The sequence below is a fragment of the Maniola jurtina genome, chromosome 19, assembly GCF_905333055.1.
Source record: "Maniola jurtina chromosome 19, ilManJurt1.1, whole genome shotgun sequence".
Lineage (NCBI taxonomy): Eukaryota > Metazoa > Arthropoda > Insecta > Lepidoptera > Nymphalidae > Maniola > Maniola jurtina.
The window spans coordinates 11,410,514-11,424,071 of record NC_060047.1 but is presented as its reverse complement, the minus strand read 5'-3'; the positions used below and the strand labels follow the sequence as shown (position 1 = coordinate 11,424,071).

General features: G+C 32.2%; 1 protein-coding gene across 1 annotated transcript in view; it reads right to left on the bottom strand.

Moving 5' to 3' along the window:
• LOC123874858 (transcription termination factor 2-like) overlaps window positions 1–13,558 on the bottom strand; it is a 27,996-nt gene extending 14,438 nt beyond the window's left edge. Inside the window, exon 1 of the mRNA XM_045920392.1 lies at window positions 12,866–13,558. Within this exon, the coding sequence (XP_045776348.1) occupies window positions 12,866–13,546 (681 nt within the window). The 5' untranslated portion in view covers window positions 13,547–13,558. The remainder of the gene's footprint in view (window positions 1–12,865) is intronic.

The following is a 13,558-nucleotide window of genomic DNA, read 5'->3' as shown; positions in this document are numbered from 1 at the left end:
TACCAATAAAAATTCTGAAAACTAGATCTTGTGTAAATATTAAAAATAGTGATGATAAGTGTTTTCTGTGGAGTATATTAGCACATATGTATCCCACCGATAAAAACTGTAATAGAGTATCTTCATATCCTCATTATTCAAAAGTTTTAAAAACAGATGGTATGTCGTTTCCACCATCTTTTGAGGATATCACATTATTTGAAAAAAATAATTCTGACATAAGTGTTAATATATACAGTTTAGAAAAAAATGGTGATATTAACGGACCTCTGTACAAAACCAGCAAGCGTAAACTTGTTCATGTTAATTTGCTTTACATTACTAAAAACAATAAAAGACATTTTTGTTTGATAAGAAACTTTGAACGGTTGGTTCATAGTCAACTTACTAAAAATAAGTCTAAAATTTTTTTATGTGAGGAGTGCTTCATTTATTTCAATTCAGAAGAAAAATTATGCAAACATAATTGTGCTAGAATTAAAACTGTTCTTCCAGAGAAAAATAGTAAATTATATTTTGATAATTATGAAAGAACTCAAAGAATACCAATTGTGATTTATGGTGATTTTGAAAGTTTATTAAGAGAATATTCTGATAAAAGTAAATCTGGGCATACTGAAACCATACAGGTTCATGAAGCCACATCTTTCGCGTACTATATTTGTTGTGAATCTAAACCTGAACTTAATGAACTGGTTTCATACATAGGAGCTAACTGTGCTCAAAAATTTGTAGAAACAATTTCAAATGATGTCAAACGATTACATGCAATTTTGTTAGAAAATAATCCCATGAAACTACTTACTGAAACTGAAAAGAAATGTTTTCATAATGCAAAAGTTTGCTGTATATGTAAACAAAAATTTACATCCACAGATAAAATTGTAGCAGATCACGATCATTTTACAGGGGAATATAGAGGCGCGGCTCACAACATTTGCAACTTGAGTGCAAAGAAATGTCCTTTTATACCTATTATATTTCATAATTTAAGTAATTACGATTGCCATCTTTTTATTAAAGAGTTAGCGAGTATTAATGGTCGTATAAATATTATTCCAAAAAATAAAGAAAAATACATATCTTTCACAAAATTTATATCAATTGATTCAAAAACTGCTGCTCAGCTGAAATTCATCGATTCTTTTAATTTTCTCAGTTGTAGCTTAGATAAATTAGCTAGATCTTTACATCAAGACGACTTCGTAAACTTGCGTAGGTATTACAGTGATCAGTATTTATTTGATTTGATTTGCAGAAAGGGTGTGTACTGCTATGATTATATAGACTCTTTAAAACGTTACGATGAAACTGAGTTACCAAAACGAAAACATTTTTTTAATAAACTTACTTCAGAACTTATTTCGGAAGAAGATTATAAACATGCATTGAAAGTTTGGAAAACTTTTAAAATAAAAAATTTAGGCGAATATACAGATTTATATTTAAAATGTGATGTACTATTACTAGCAGATAGTTTTGAAAAATTCAGAAAAATTAGCTTAGCAACCTATTGCTTAGATCCGTGCTATTATGTTTCTTCACCTTCTTTAAGTTGGGATGCAATGCTTTTGCATACCAATGTAAAATTAGACCTTATAACTGATGTGGAGATGTATCAAATGATTGAAAAAGGTATACGAGGTGGTCTAGCTCAGTGTTCTTTAAGGTATGCTAAAGCTAACAATAAATATATGTCTGACTATGATATCAACAAATCAAGTAGCTTTTTGGTATATTTAGACTGTGTGAACCTGTATGGTTATGCAATGATGATGAAACTTCCTACAAGTAATTTTAAATTTTTGAACAAAGACCAAATTGAGACTTTTGAAATTGATTCTATTACTGTTGATAGTAACATTGGTTATATACTTGAAGTAGATCTTAGTTATCCATCTGAAATACATGACGCTCACTCAGATTTACCATTTGCTGCTGAAAAATTTACACCTTTTGGTCATAGAAATGCCAAGCTTATTGCAAATTTATACGACAAATGTTCCTATGTTATTCACTACATCCATTTAAAAGAATGTCTTAAAAACGGTCTAAAATTGTTAAAAATTCATAGAATTCTATCATTTGAACAAAAAGAATTTTTGAAACCATATATTGAATTGAATACCTCTTTGAGGCAAAAAGCAGAGTCTGAATTTGAAAAAGACTTTTTCAAAAAACAAAATAATGCTATTTTTGGTAAAACCATAGAAAATAAAAGAAAACAAGTAAATGTAAAACTTGTTAATACATGGACAGATAAGAATAATAAGACAAACAGGATTATTGGAGCAGAAAAGTATGTAAGTGCGCCTAACTTTAAATGTTTGTCGATTTTTACAGATAATTTGGTTGCAATCCAATTAGAACAAACGAAATTAATTTTGGATAGACCAATTTATGTGGGGTTTACTGTTTTAGAGTTAGCTAAAACACATTTATATAACTTTCACTATTCTATAATGAAACCATTATATAAAGAAAATATTGAACTTTGTTATACTGATACTGATAGCTTACTATATCGCATATATACTGATGATTTTTATTCAGACATGAAAAAGAATATTAAGTTTTTCGATACCAGCAATTTTAGCAATAAAAATGTTTACAATATCCCTCAAGCAAATATGAAAATTCCGGGGTTTTTTAAAGATGAGATGGGTGGAGATGTTATTGTTGAATTTGTTGGCTTACGAGCAAAATTGTATTGTATTGAATCACAAAAAATGTCTATTAAAAAGGCAAAAGGAGCGACAACATCTGTTACCAAAAGGTTGGATATAGATAAATACAAAAATGTGTTATACTACAATCAATCAGTCAGAAAGAATATGTGTGTTATTAGATCTAAAAATCATAATGTATATACCCAAAAAATTAATAAGTTAGTTTTAAATAGTGAAGATGATAAAAGACAAATTTTAAAGAAGCAATTTAAAACGTTGCCGTGGGGGCACTACAGTACAATTTTTTAGTTGTTAATTTGTACAAGATTTTATGTTATTCATTACTGTGCAATTTTGATTGTTCATGTATGCATGCAAATATTGAAATAAATATTTACTACTCATCATCACTGTCATTTTATTATTTTACCTTTTAGTTTTTTATTTTTATATTTATCGAGATCAATAACTTGAGTTATAGTGATATCATAGCAGGTGATAATGTTTGCTTACTGACCTTTACGTTTGTTTATATAGACCTTCAATTTCAACATTATATCCTTATCACCTTGGTCAAGAAATGAAAATGCAGTAAGCAAACATTAAGCAAAATTAAAAAAACCTTTACATTGAAGGGAATCGAACCCTTGAAATATTTGAAAAAACTTGATTGTACTACCTAATATTTACATGGAATACGTTAATATTATTAGGTACTTAGTACAATCATAATGTTTTCAATTAATAGTTTAAAATTTAAAAAAACAATTTTATTCTTTTAACCACGTTTATTTCATAAATAATGAATTCATGCTACAGCTCCTTACTCTAAAAAACACTATTTTTATAAACAAAAAATATGATGATATTTAAAAATAAGCAAATTACATTTCAACAATAGTTCACATTTATATGGAGTGAGTAATTTTTGACATTATTTTACCTATCAAATTTTCTGTAGCATCCATAACTTCATCGTAATTATCCTTGACTACATACTGTGCACTAACACTAGGAGTATCACCATTTATATTTTCATCTTGTTCTCCTCCATTTAGTCCATAAATATTTATTTTTATTAAATGAAGCCGTCTTCCAGTTGCTTTGCGAATAACATAGGATGTTGATGTAGAAGTCGGGGGTGAAACAGGCTTCAATAGTGATAAACTGCATTTTTTCTTTTTTTTCATCTCCTTACTAGATGCTTGAACTGGTTCTGCTGCTTGTTTTTGAGCTAAATCCTCGCAAAGTCTCTGAAATTCAGTTTCCGCGAACCCGTTTACATCTTGTGCGTAGTAAAAAGGATTTGTTAGATTTTCGTTGGGTAAGATAGGAGTCGACATAATTCTGAAACAAAAAGAAAAATAATTAATAAATAACGGTAAAAAAATACATGCTTTATTAAAAGTCAGCACATTGTTATAAAATAATTATAATAACTTACCAAGTAAAATACTCGATATTTATTATGATAAAATTATGAGCGCGGCTACTGTTTTCTTCGGGAGCTGTAGCAGGAATGAAGCTTTAATAAATAATAATTAATCTAATACTGTCTTGCGATCTAAAACGATGTAATTTGAGCAAAACGAAAACATAATGCTTTAGTGACACAGCATCACATTCCAAGTTTTTCCCGAGAGCTGTAACAGGAATGAACATGCATCGATAGTAAAATCTTATATAATCTTGTATTCTCAAATGGGTAATTTGAGCAAAGTGAAAACAAATCTTTAGTGACACAGCAACGCATTCCGAGTTTACACGTGTATGGTGTCATTTCTTTAAATTGGTTATTAACATTATGTTACATTTTAGTTATAAAATTATATAGAATATAATGTGAAGACTTTATAACAGGATTTTATCTTTTTTAACAGAAAACACAATGAAGTTGATCAAACAACCAGTAACATTGGAAATTAACAATTTAAATATAGAAGCGTCATCAATCCAAAAAAGGCATAGTTTGCTATTGCCCGATACGATTCGCTGTATAATATGTGGACCGTCAAATTGTGGCAAAACAAACACAATGTTAAGCTTATTACTACATCAAAATGGTCTCAAGTTTCAAAATGTTTACCTATATTCTAAAACAACATTTCAACCAAAATATTGTTTTTTGAATAAAGTTTTAAGCATGGTTCCAGCTGTTAAGCTCTTTACCTTCAAAGATGATAAAGAGGTTATTCCTCCTACTGAAGCCTTGAAAAATTCTGTATTTATTTTTGATGATGTTACTTGCGAGAACCAAGTAAATATCCGAGATTATTTTTCAATGGGTAGACATAAGAACATCGACTGTTTTTATTTGACTCAAACATATTCTAAGATACCAAAACAATTAATTCGAGATAACGTAAATTTTTTAATAATTTTTAAACAAGATGATATAAATTTGAAACACATCTATAACGAACATGTCAATTCTGACATGACTTGGTCAGACTTCAAAAAATTATGTTCAGATATATGGAAAGATCCATACACATGTTTAATAATTAACAAAGATTGTGAATTAAATAACGGTAGATATAGAAAATCTTTCGACGTTTTTGTAAAATTTTGAATGAAATTATTTAAACAGATTGTAATTTAAAATTAGTTTCATTTTAATTTTTACTACATAGTTCAATGGTTGTGTAAAATAATTAAAAAAAGAAATGGAAACAAGTTTGAAAAAAGAGTTAATTAAATCAGTAAAGGCTATTAAAAGTAAAGTAAAAAGATTACGTGATGAAGATGAAGAGTTAGAACTGAGGCGGAAAAAAATATTTAAACCACTGTCTGATCCTTTGAAAGCAATTGTTACACTAAGTAAATATGCTACAAACAAATCTTATCATGAAACTAATTGTAACAACGCAAGTGTTGAAAATAATCAATCGCCTGAAGTTCCAAATATAAACTCAAAACAAGATGGTGATATTGAAATTACTCACAACGATAATAACTTTGAAGAAAATCCGAAAAAACAAGAGGAAATGTCTGAACCTTTGGAATTTCTAAATGATGAAGTCAACATTTCCGAAACACTGGCAGACAATGATCTGTTTGGCGAGCAAAGCAATGTATCTATACCATTTGGTATACGTCGCATTAACAAAAAATTGATGATAGGAAATACCCCCGTCAAATTTTCAACTGTAGATGATATGTCTTCAAACAAATTAACTTTTATTACTATTGATGATAAAAGTTATGAACTAACTGCTGGTTTAATAGAACTTTTATTAAGAAATAAACCAAACTTGAATAAAGTAACTGAAAGTGATAAAATCACATATAAAGATATCTTAATTAGTACTAGTGCTCATAAAAGGGATTACAATCCTGCTAATCAAATTAAAGGTGACAAAGGAAAAAAATATTCTCAAATCATCAAACCATTATTTTATGAAAAGGATATGTGTGAAACAAACAAATTAAAGTACGGTGGTAGGCTACCAGTTTTAAAGAAATACAAAACTGATACTGATCTCATCTATTGGGATGATCCAAATGAGTTAATTGAAAGATTAAGATTGATTATTGCGTCCAGAGACGCTGGCAACACTAATCATGATAATGAAATTCTTTCGATTATTGAAGAGTTAAAAGAAGCGGGTATAATAAAAGAATAAAAGAAAGCACATTTATGGAGCGTGTTCAGTATTGATAAGCAGGTTGAACATGAAAGTTGATAAGTTTGGACATCATGTTAATAAGATGCGAAGAATGAAAGGAGTGTTATTAGAATGCGCTTTGAAGTGTACAAACAATAATTTGGATGCTCAGCATAAAAGAGTAAAAAATCTTGCGCAGCCGGTAGATTCTAACGATTGTGTTACAAAAGAATACGTTGATGTTTTGGCAGAGAATCTTTCAAAAAAAATATCATCAATTAATCAGTTTATTACAGAAATAAATATTAAAGTAAGTAATTTGATCGAAATCACCGAGGCTAGTAAAGTAAAACATGAGCAAAAACAGCGTCGTAAATGAAATACATAAAAATGCAAGAGTAAACTTTCCTCGTCGACATGTTGTCATGAGAGATATAGACGATTTATGGCAAGCTGACTTGATTGATATGAAATCTCTTTCGAAACAAAATTCAGGTTATAAATATATTTTAGTTGTAATTGATACATTCTCAAAATATGCTTGGGCATTTCCACTAAAGTTTAAAAATAAAGATCAGGTCTCTAAAGCGTTTGAATCTATATTAAAGAAAGGACGTATTCCAAAAAACCTTCAAACAGATTTTGGAACTGAGTTTTACAACGAAAATTTTAAAAAGATAGTCAAAAAGTTTAACATCAATCATTATTCTACATATTCCACTAAAAAAGCTTCTATAGTTGAAAGACTTATAAGAACTTTAAAAAATAAAATGTATAAACAATTCAGTTTCCAAGGAAACTACACTTGGACTAAAGGTGTGCTAGAAGAAATAGTTGAAAATTATAACACCTCTAAACATAGAACGATCGGTTTATCTCCTAACGCAGTTAATGAAAATAATAAGAAACTTATACTTCAAAGATTTAATGTAGGAAAACAGTTAAAAATCCTTAAGAAGAGAAATTTAAAAGTTGGAGATTTTGTGCGGATTAGTAAGTATAAAGGTGTTTTTGAAAAAGGTTACACTCCTAATTGGTCCACCGAAATATTCCGTATTAAAAAAGTACAGAAAACGAATCCTGTTACTTACCTTATAGAAGATGCTAAACATCAGCCAATTTTGGGCTCATTTTATGCAGAAGAACTTCAAAAAACAGAAAATCCTAATGTCTATCTTATTGAAAAAGTTTTAAAAAGAAAAGGAAACAAGATATTTGTAAAGTGGTTAGGATTTCCATCGAGTGAAAATAGTTGGATAGATAGAACGAATATTTTATAACTAACTAGTTCCCAATTTATTTATTGTTATTTAAGTGATAGTATAGTTATTTTACATTCATTGTAATAAAAGTAATGAAAGAGAGCAGTATTCTCAATTGGTTTATAAATCATTTACCATTTGAACTTCATCTACCTGGATATAATTACTGTGGTGCTGGTACAAAATTGTATAAAAGGCTTGCACGGGGAGATCAAGGTGTAAATAAATTGGATGAATATTGTAAACAACACGATATTGCATACGACTTGTCAACTTCATTAAGTGATCGTCATAAGGCTGATAAAATATTGATGAAAAGGGCTAAGCAACGTGCTTTAGCATCTGATGCAACTTTGGGAGAAAAGATAGCAGCAAATTTAGTTAATAAAGCTATGATAGCTAAATTGTATACCGGGTCGGGACTGACTAGTAAAGCCAACAATTCTAAAACAGTGTCGCCAAAAAAATCCGCTTCAGGCACTGGTTTGAAAAAACACTTTAAACATGTTGTTGCTCATGCAAAAAAGCATGTGCAAAAAATGAAACCCAAATGTAAGAAAATGGCTATAGAATTAGCCATAGCAGCGGCTAAAGAATTGACTAAAGACTCGTCAATAAAACTTCCTCGAATTATACCAATTCCAAAAACTGGTGGAGTACTTCCTTTGATACCTATTTTTGCCGGATTATCTGCTGCGGGTAGCTTAGCTGGTGGTGCTGCAGGAATCGCTAAAGTTATAAATGATTTGAAAGACGCTAAAAAACGTTTTACAGAATTAAAGAGGCATCATGAAAAAATGGAAACCCTCCATATAGGCAAAGGTTTACATATCAAACCGCATAGAGGTAGTTTAGGAATTTACATTTCAAATGAAAAAAACTAAGAGAAAGGCTACCCAAACGAGCGCTCACCAATATCGACATCATCAACCATTCGCAAGACATTCCTTACTTTCGAGGGGTGTTTATGAGAGATGAGATGCCAAAACATCCTTTTCGAAAAGAATGTGGTATAGTTAATTTGGATAGCTCCAATAATCCTGGCTCTCATTGGGTAGCCTATGCAAAAGTAAATAATGAAATTCAATACTTTGACAGCTATGGAAATTTAAAACCACCTAAAGAGTTAATTCAATATTTAGGAACTGGTATGAGTTATAATTACAAAAATTTTCAAGGTAGTCATCCTTATAACTGCGGTCATCTATGTATAAAGTTTTTAAGAAGTTTTTGGAATACACAAAATAAAATGTATAAATAGTTCAGTAAAATCAGTAAATATTTAGTTTACGATCATGTCTGTAACAATCACTATTACCGGGCACAAATCTGTGTTGGAATCATTTTTTCAACCTCCTCTTATTCTCGATGGTGAATATGAATGCGGTTTATTATATTTTTCTGCTCTGAACTCAATACCAAACATAAATCATAGCAATAACATATTTGCATATGGTGATGAATGTAAATATTTAAAAATTCCATATGGTACTTATGATTTATATGACATAAGAGAATATCTTGCGAGTAAGTTAGACAACTGTGAAATTGAAATAAAACCAAATAATAATACTTTAACATGCTCGCTTTTTTGTTCCAAAACTGTACATTTTGACGTAGAAAACAGTTTAGGACGCTTACTTGGTTTCCCAAATGTAAAACTTGAAGCAAATAAATGGCATGAGTCTGTTAATCCAGTTAACATTCTTCCCTTGTCTGTCATCAGGATCGAATGTGATCTTATATTCGGATCATTTAATAATGGGTTTGCATCACATATTATTCATGAATTTATTCCTAACGTTCCTCCAGGATATCGATATATAGAAATTCCAAAAAATATTATTTATCTTCCTGTTAATAAGAGTAATATATCATCCGTAACTGTTAAAATCATTGACGAAAACGGTAACAATATTGATTTTAGAGAAGAAAATATCCAACTGAGACTTCATTTACGTAGAGCAAAATGATAGTGTTTAATAAAACACTTGGATATGAGGTGAAAAGAATCAATCATTTGCCTGCTACTAGAGCGCGTACACGTATTAAAGCAAATCATAATATTGTAACAAAAAGAAACAAAGATTTTCTCCGATCACTCGGATTCAAAGTATGAATATTCTAAATATTAATAACACCCCAGTATTCGATAATTCTATCGAAAGTTATGAGATCCACACGTACAATCCATACAATAACAGCTTTAAAGAAAATGATGAAATTCGCATTCCAATACATCAGCAAGACATATACATATTACCATGTAATAGTTCAATTTATGTTGAAGGCTTTGCCACAGTGACTGGAAAAGATCAATCGGGGAAAGAAATAAAGAAACCTGTAAATTTTACTAATAACCCTGTTATGTTTCTATTTCAAGACATAAGGTATGAAATGAACGGTATTGAAATAGATCGCGTAAGAAACCCTGGAATAACCACAACATTAAAATCATACATATCGATGAATGAGGGGGATAGCAAAGTCGCAGCATTGTGGGGTTGGCAAATGGATGGTTTTAAAATGACAGAGGGATATTTTAATGCTGTTATACCATTGAATAAAATAATGGGATTTGCCGAGGATTATAATAAAATTATTATAAACTGTAAACATGAACTTATTCTGAATAGAAGTAATAGTAATTTAAATAGTGTAACAATTCACAAGGATGATAATATAGATATAGAAGTACGAACAATTCAGTGGCGTGTGCCGCATATAAAAGTTTCGGATCGTGAAAGACTCTCACTACTTAAGTATTTAGAAAAAGACAAACCTATTCAAATAGCATTCAGAAATTGGGATTTATATGAATATCCTTTACTTCCTAAAACTACAAAACATTCGTGGTCAATTAAAACTACTTCTCAACTTGAAAAGCCTCGATATGTTATTTTTGGTCTACAAACTAATAGGAAAAACAGTAAGACTAATGATAGTTCTATATTTGATCATTGCAAATTAACGAATGTAACACTGTTTTTAAATTCACAGTATTACCCATACGATTCACTTAATTTGAAATTTGATGAAAATAAATACAGTATATTATACGAAATGTACACTCAATTTCGTCAGTCTTATTATAATCTTCCTGTTGACCCGTTGTTTGATCTGATCACATTTAAAGAAAAGGCACCACTGTTTGTAATTGACTGTTCAAGACAAAACGAGAATTTAAAGACAGGACCTGTAGACGTACGTTTGGAAATTGAAAGTTCGCAAGATATCCCGGATAAAACATCAGCATATTGTCTTATAATAAACGATCGCCTCTTTGAATATAAACCCTTAAGTAATATTGTTCGCAAGTTGTCATGAGTGTCATCATTGATGTACAAGGATTCAAGACGGATTCCAATGAGTTTATAGTAAAAGAAATAGCTATATTGTGTAATAACCATATCCAGACTTATTTAATCAGGCCACCATACCCATTTTATAATTTAACGAAAACGGAAAGAAAACAAGTTTGTTGGATAGAAAAAAACAGAGGAATACATTGGAAAGAAGGTTTTATTTCATACTTAAACTACAAAGATTATGTAAACATGAATAATTATTTAAATAATAAACGTGTTTATGCTAAAGGTGTAGAAAAAGTGCAGTGGATATCGAAAATGTTTGGTTGCGATAGTGTTTATAATTTGGAAAATAAATCTTGCCCTAGCTTATTAAGTTTGTATGAACAATACGAAACGAATAGTGATGTGTTTAGTTGTTTATACCATCCTTCAATATGTGCATTAAAAAACGTGCTTGTTTTAAGAAAATGGTGTCTCGATAATAAAATTTTCTAAAAAAATATATATCTAGTAGTTTTTATTTACTTTCCTTTTGTTAAGGGTTGATTAGTAATATAAGTATGACTAGCAAAGTATAGTCAATATTTTTATTAGTTGTTGATTAATACGACTTTAGTTTATTCATGTACATGGTCTAAGAAAGTCATTCCTTTTCAAAAACTCAAAGTAATCATCATAATTATAAACAAATAAAAATGATATTACAAGTTAATGATTTAGTTGACGTTGTTATTGTAAAATGGAATTTGTGTGGGCTGCATCATGTACATATATTAAACTATAAGGAATACGATGGTATTCTGATATCAACGATCTCAAAGAAATCCAACATTTATTATCAAGGTCTTAAAGTTTCCGCACGCGTATTAAGAATAAATAATAAGTATGTTGACTTGATACCATCAGCTGATTAATGTGTAACTAAAACCGTCTGATTTTCATAAATAACCTTATAAAGCTGAGTCATTAGGATTTATCTGAAATTGACACATTAAAAGTAATTTGTTGAACGATTTAAAATAAACGATTACTTATATAAATCCAAATAATTCTAAAATGAGATGTCAATAGCGATGTAGGCTATCCAAGAATAAAATCACCATTGAATCATCTTCGAGGAGTTTGTGACAACCTGATCATTCTCTTGTTACTGATTATATTTAACATCGATCGTGAAATTGGAAGTTGTAGCTCACGTCTATACGATGCGCGGCGCGGTGCAGCTACACCGCTAGACGCGCCGCGCTTTATCTAGAGACGTGAGCTACAACTCCCAATTTTACCCTACTACTATAGGTAAGCGCTTGACCACAATCACACCTGACGGAAAGTGATGATGTGGTCTAAGATGGGACGCGTTTATCTAGAAGGTGCCTATTCACTCTTGTTTTAAAGATATCCGGATTGTAAGTGGTAGGAAACACAGATCGCGGAAGAGTATTCCAAACCTTAGCCATGCGTATGAGGAATGAAGACGCAAAACGTTTCGTGCGTGTAGATGGAATGTCAACGACATAAGGATGGAAACTCGCCCGACGTCTTGCGGTTCGGTGGTAAAATGGTGAAGGGGGGACAAGATCGAAAAGTTCCTGTGCACACTCTCCGAAATATATCCTATAAAACACCCTTATCTTATTGTTATATCTGACCTTCTGATACACTTTCATCTCCTCCTGCTGCAAGGTGACGCTGACGTCGTGCGTGCTGCGCTCAGGCAAGCAGGTCAGCTGCCCCTTCTCTTGCAGCTGCAGTTTAGTGCGCCGCAGCATCACACAACTCATGATGGTGTTGAGGCGCTCCGAATCGCAAAGACTCTTACTGTTATATCTGACCTTCTGATACACGTTCATCTCCTCCTGCTGCAAGGTGACGCTGACGTCATGCGTGCTGCGCTCAGGCAAGCAGGTCAGCTGCCCCTTCTCTTGCAGCTGCAGTTTAGTGCGCCGCAGCATCACACAACTCATGATGGTGTTGAGGCGCTCCGAATCGCAAAGACTCTTACTGTTATATCTGACCTTCTGATACACGTTCATCTCCTCCTGCTGCAAGGTGACGCTGACGTCGTGCGTGCTGCGCTCAGGCAAGCAGGTCAGCTGCCCCTTCTCTTGCAGCTGCAGTTTAGTGCGCCGCAGCATCACACAACTCATGATGGTGTTGAGGCGCTCCGAATCGCAAAGACTCTTACTGTTATATCTGACCTTCTGATACACGTTCATCTCCTCCTGCTGCAAGGTGACGCTGACGTCATGCGTGCTGCGCTCAGGCAAGCAGGTCAGCTGCCCCTTCTCTTGCAGCTGCAGTTTAGTGCGCCGCAGCATCACACAACTCATGATGGTGTTGAGGCGCTCCGAATCGCAAAGACTCTTACTGTTATATCTGACCTTCTGATACACGTTCATCTCCTCCTGCTGCAAGGTGACGCTGACGTCATGCGTGCTGCGCTCAGGCAAGCAGGTCAGCTGCCCCTTCTCTTGCAGCTGCAGTTTAGTGCGCCGCAGCATCACACAACTCATGATGGTGTTGAGGCGCTCCGAATCGCAAAGACTCTTACTGTTATATCTGACCTTCTGATACACGTTCATCTCCTCCTGCTGCAAGGTGACGCTGACGTCATGCGTGCTGCGCTCAGGCAAGCAGGTCAGCTGCCCCTTCTCTTGCAGCTGCAGTTTAGTGCGCCGCAGCATCACACAACTCATGATGGTGTTGAG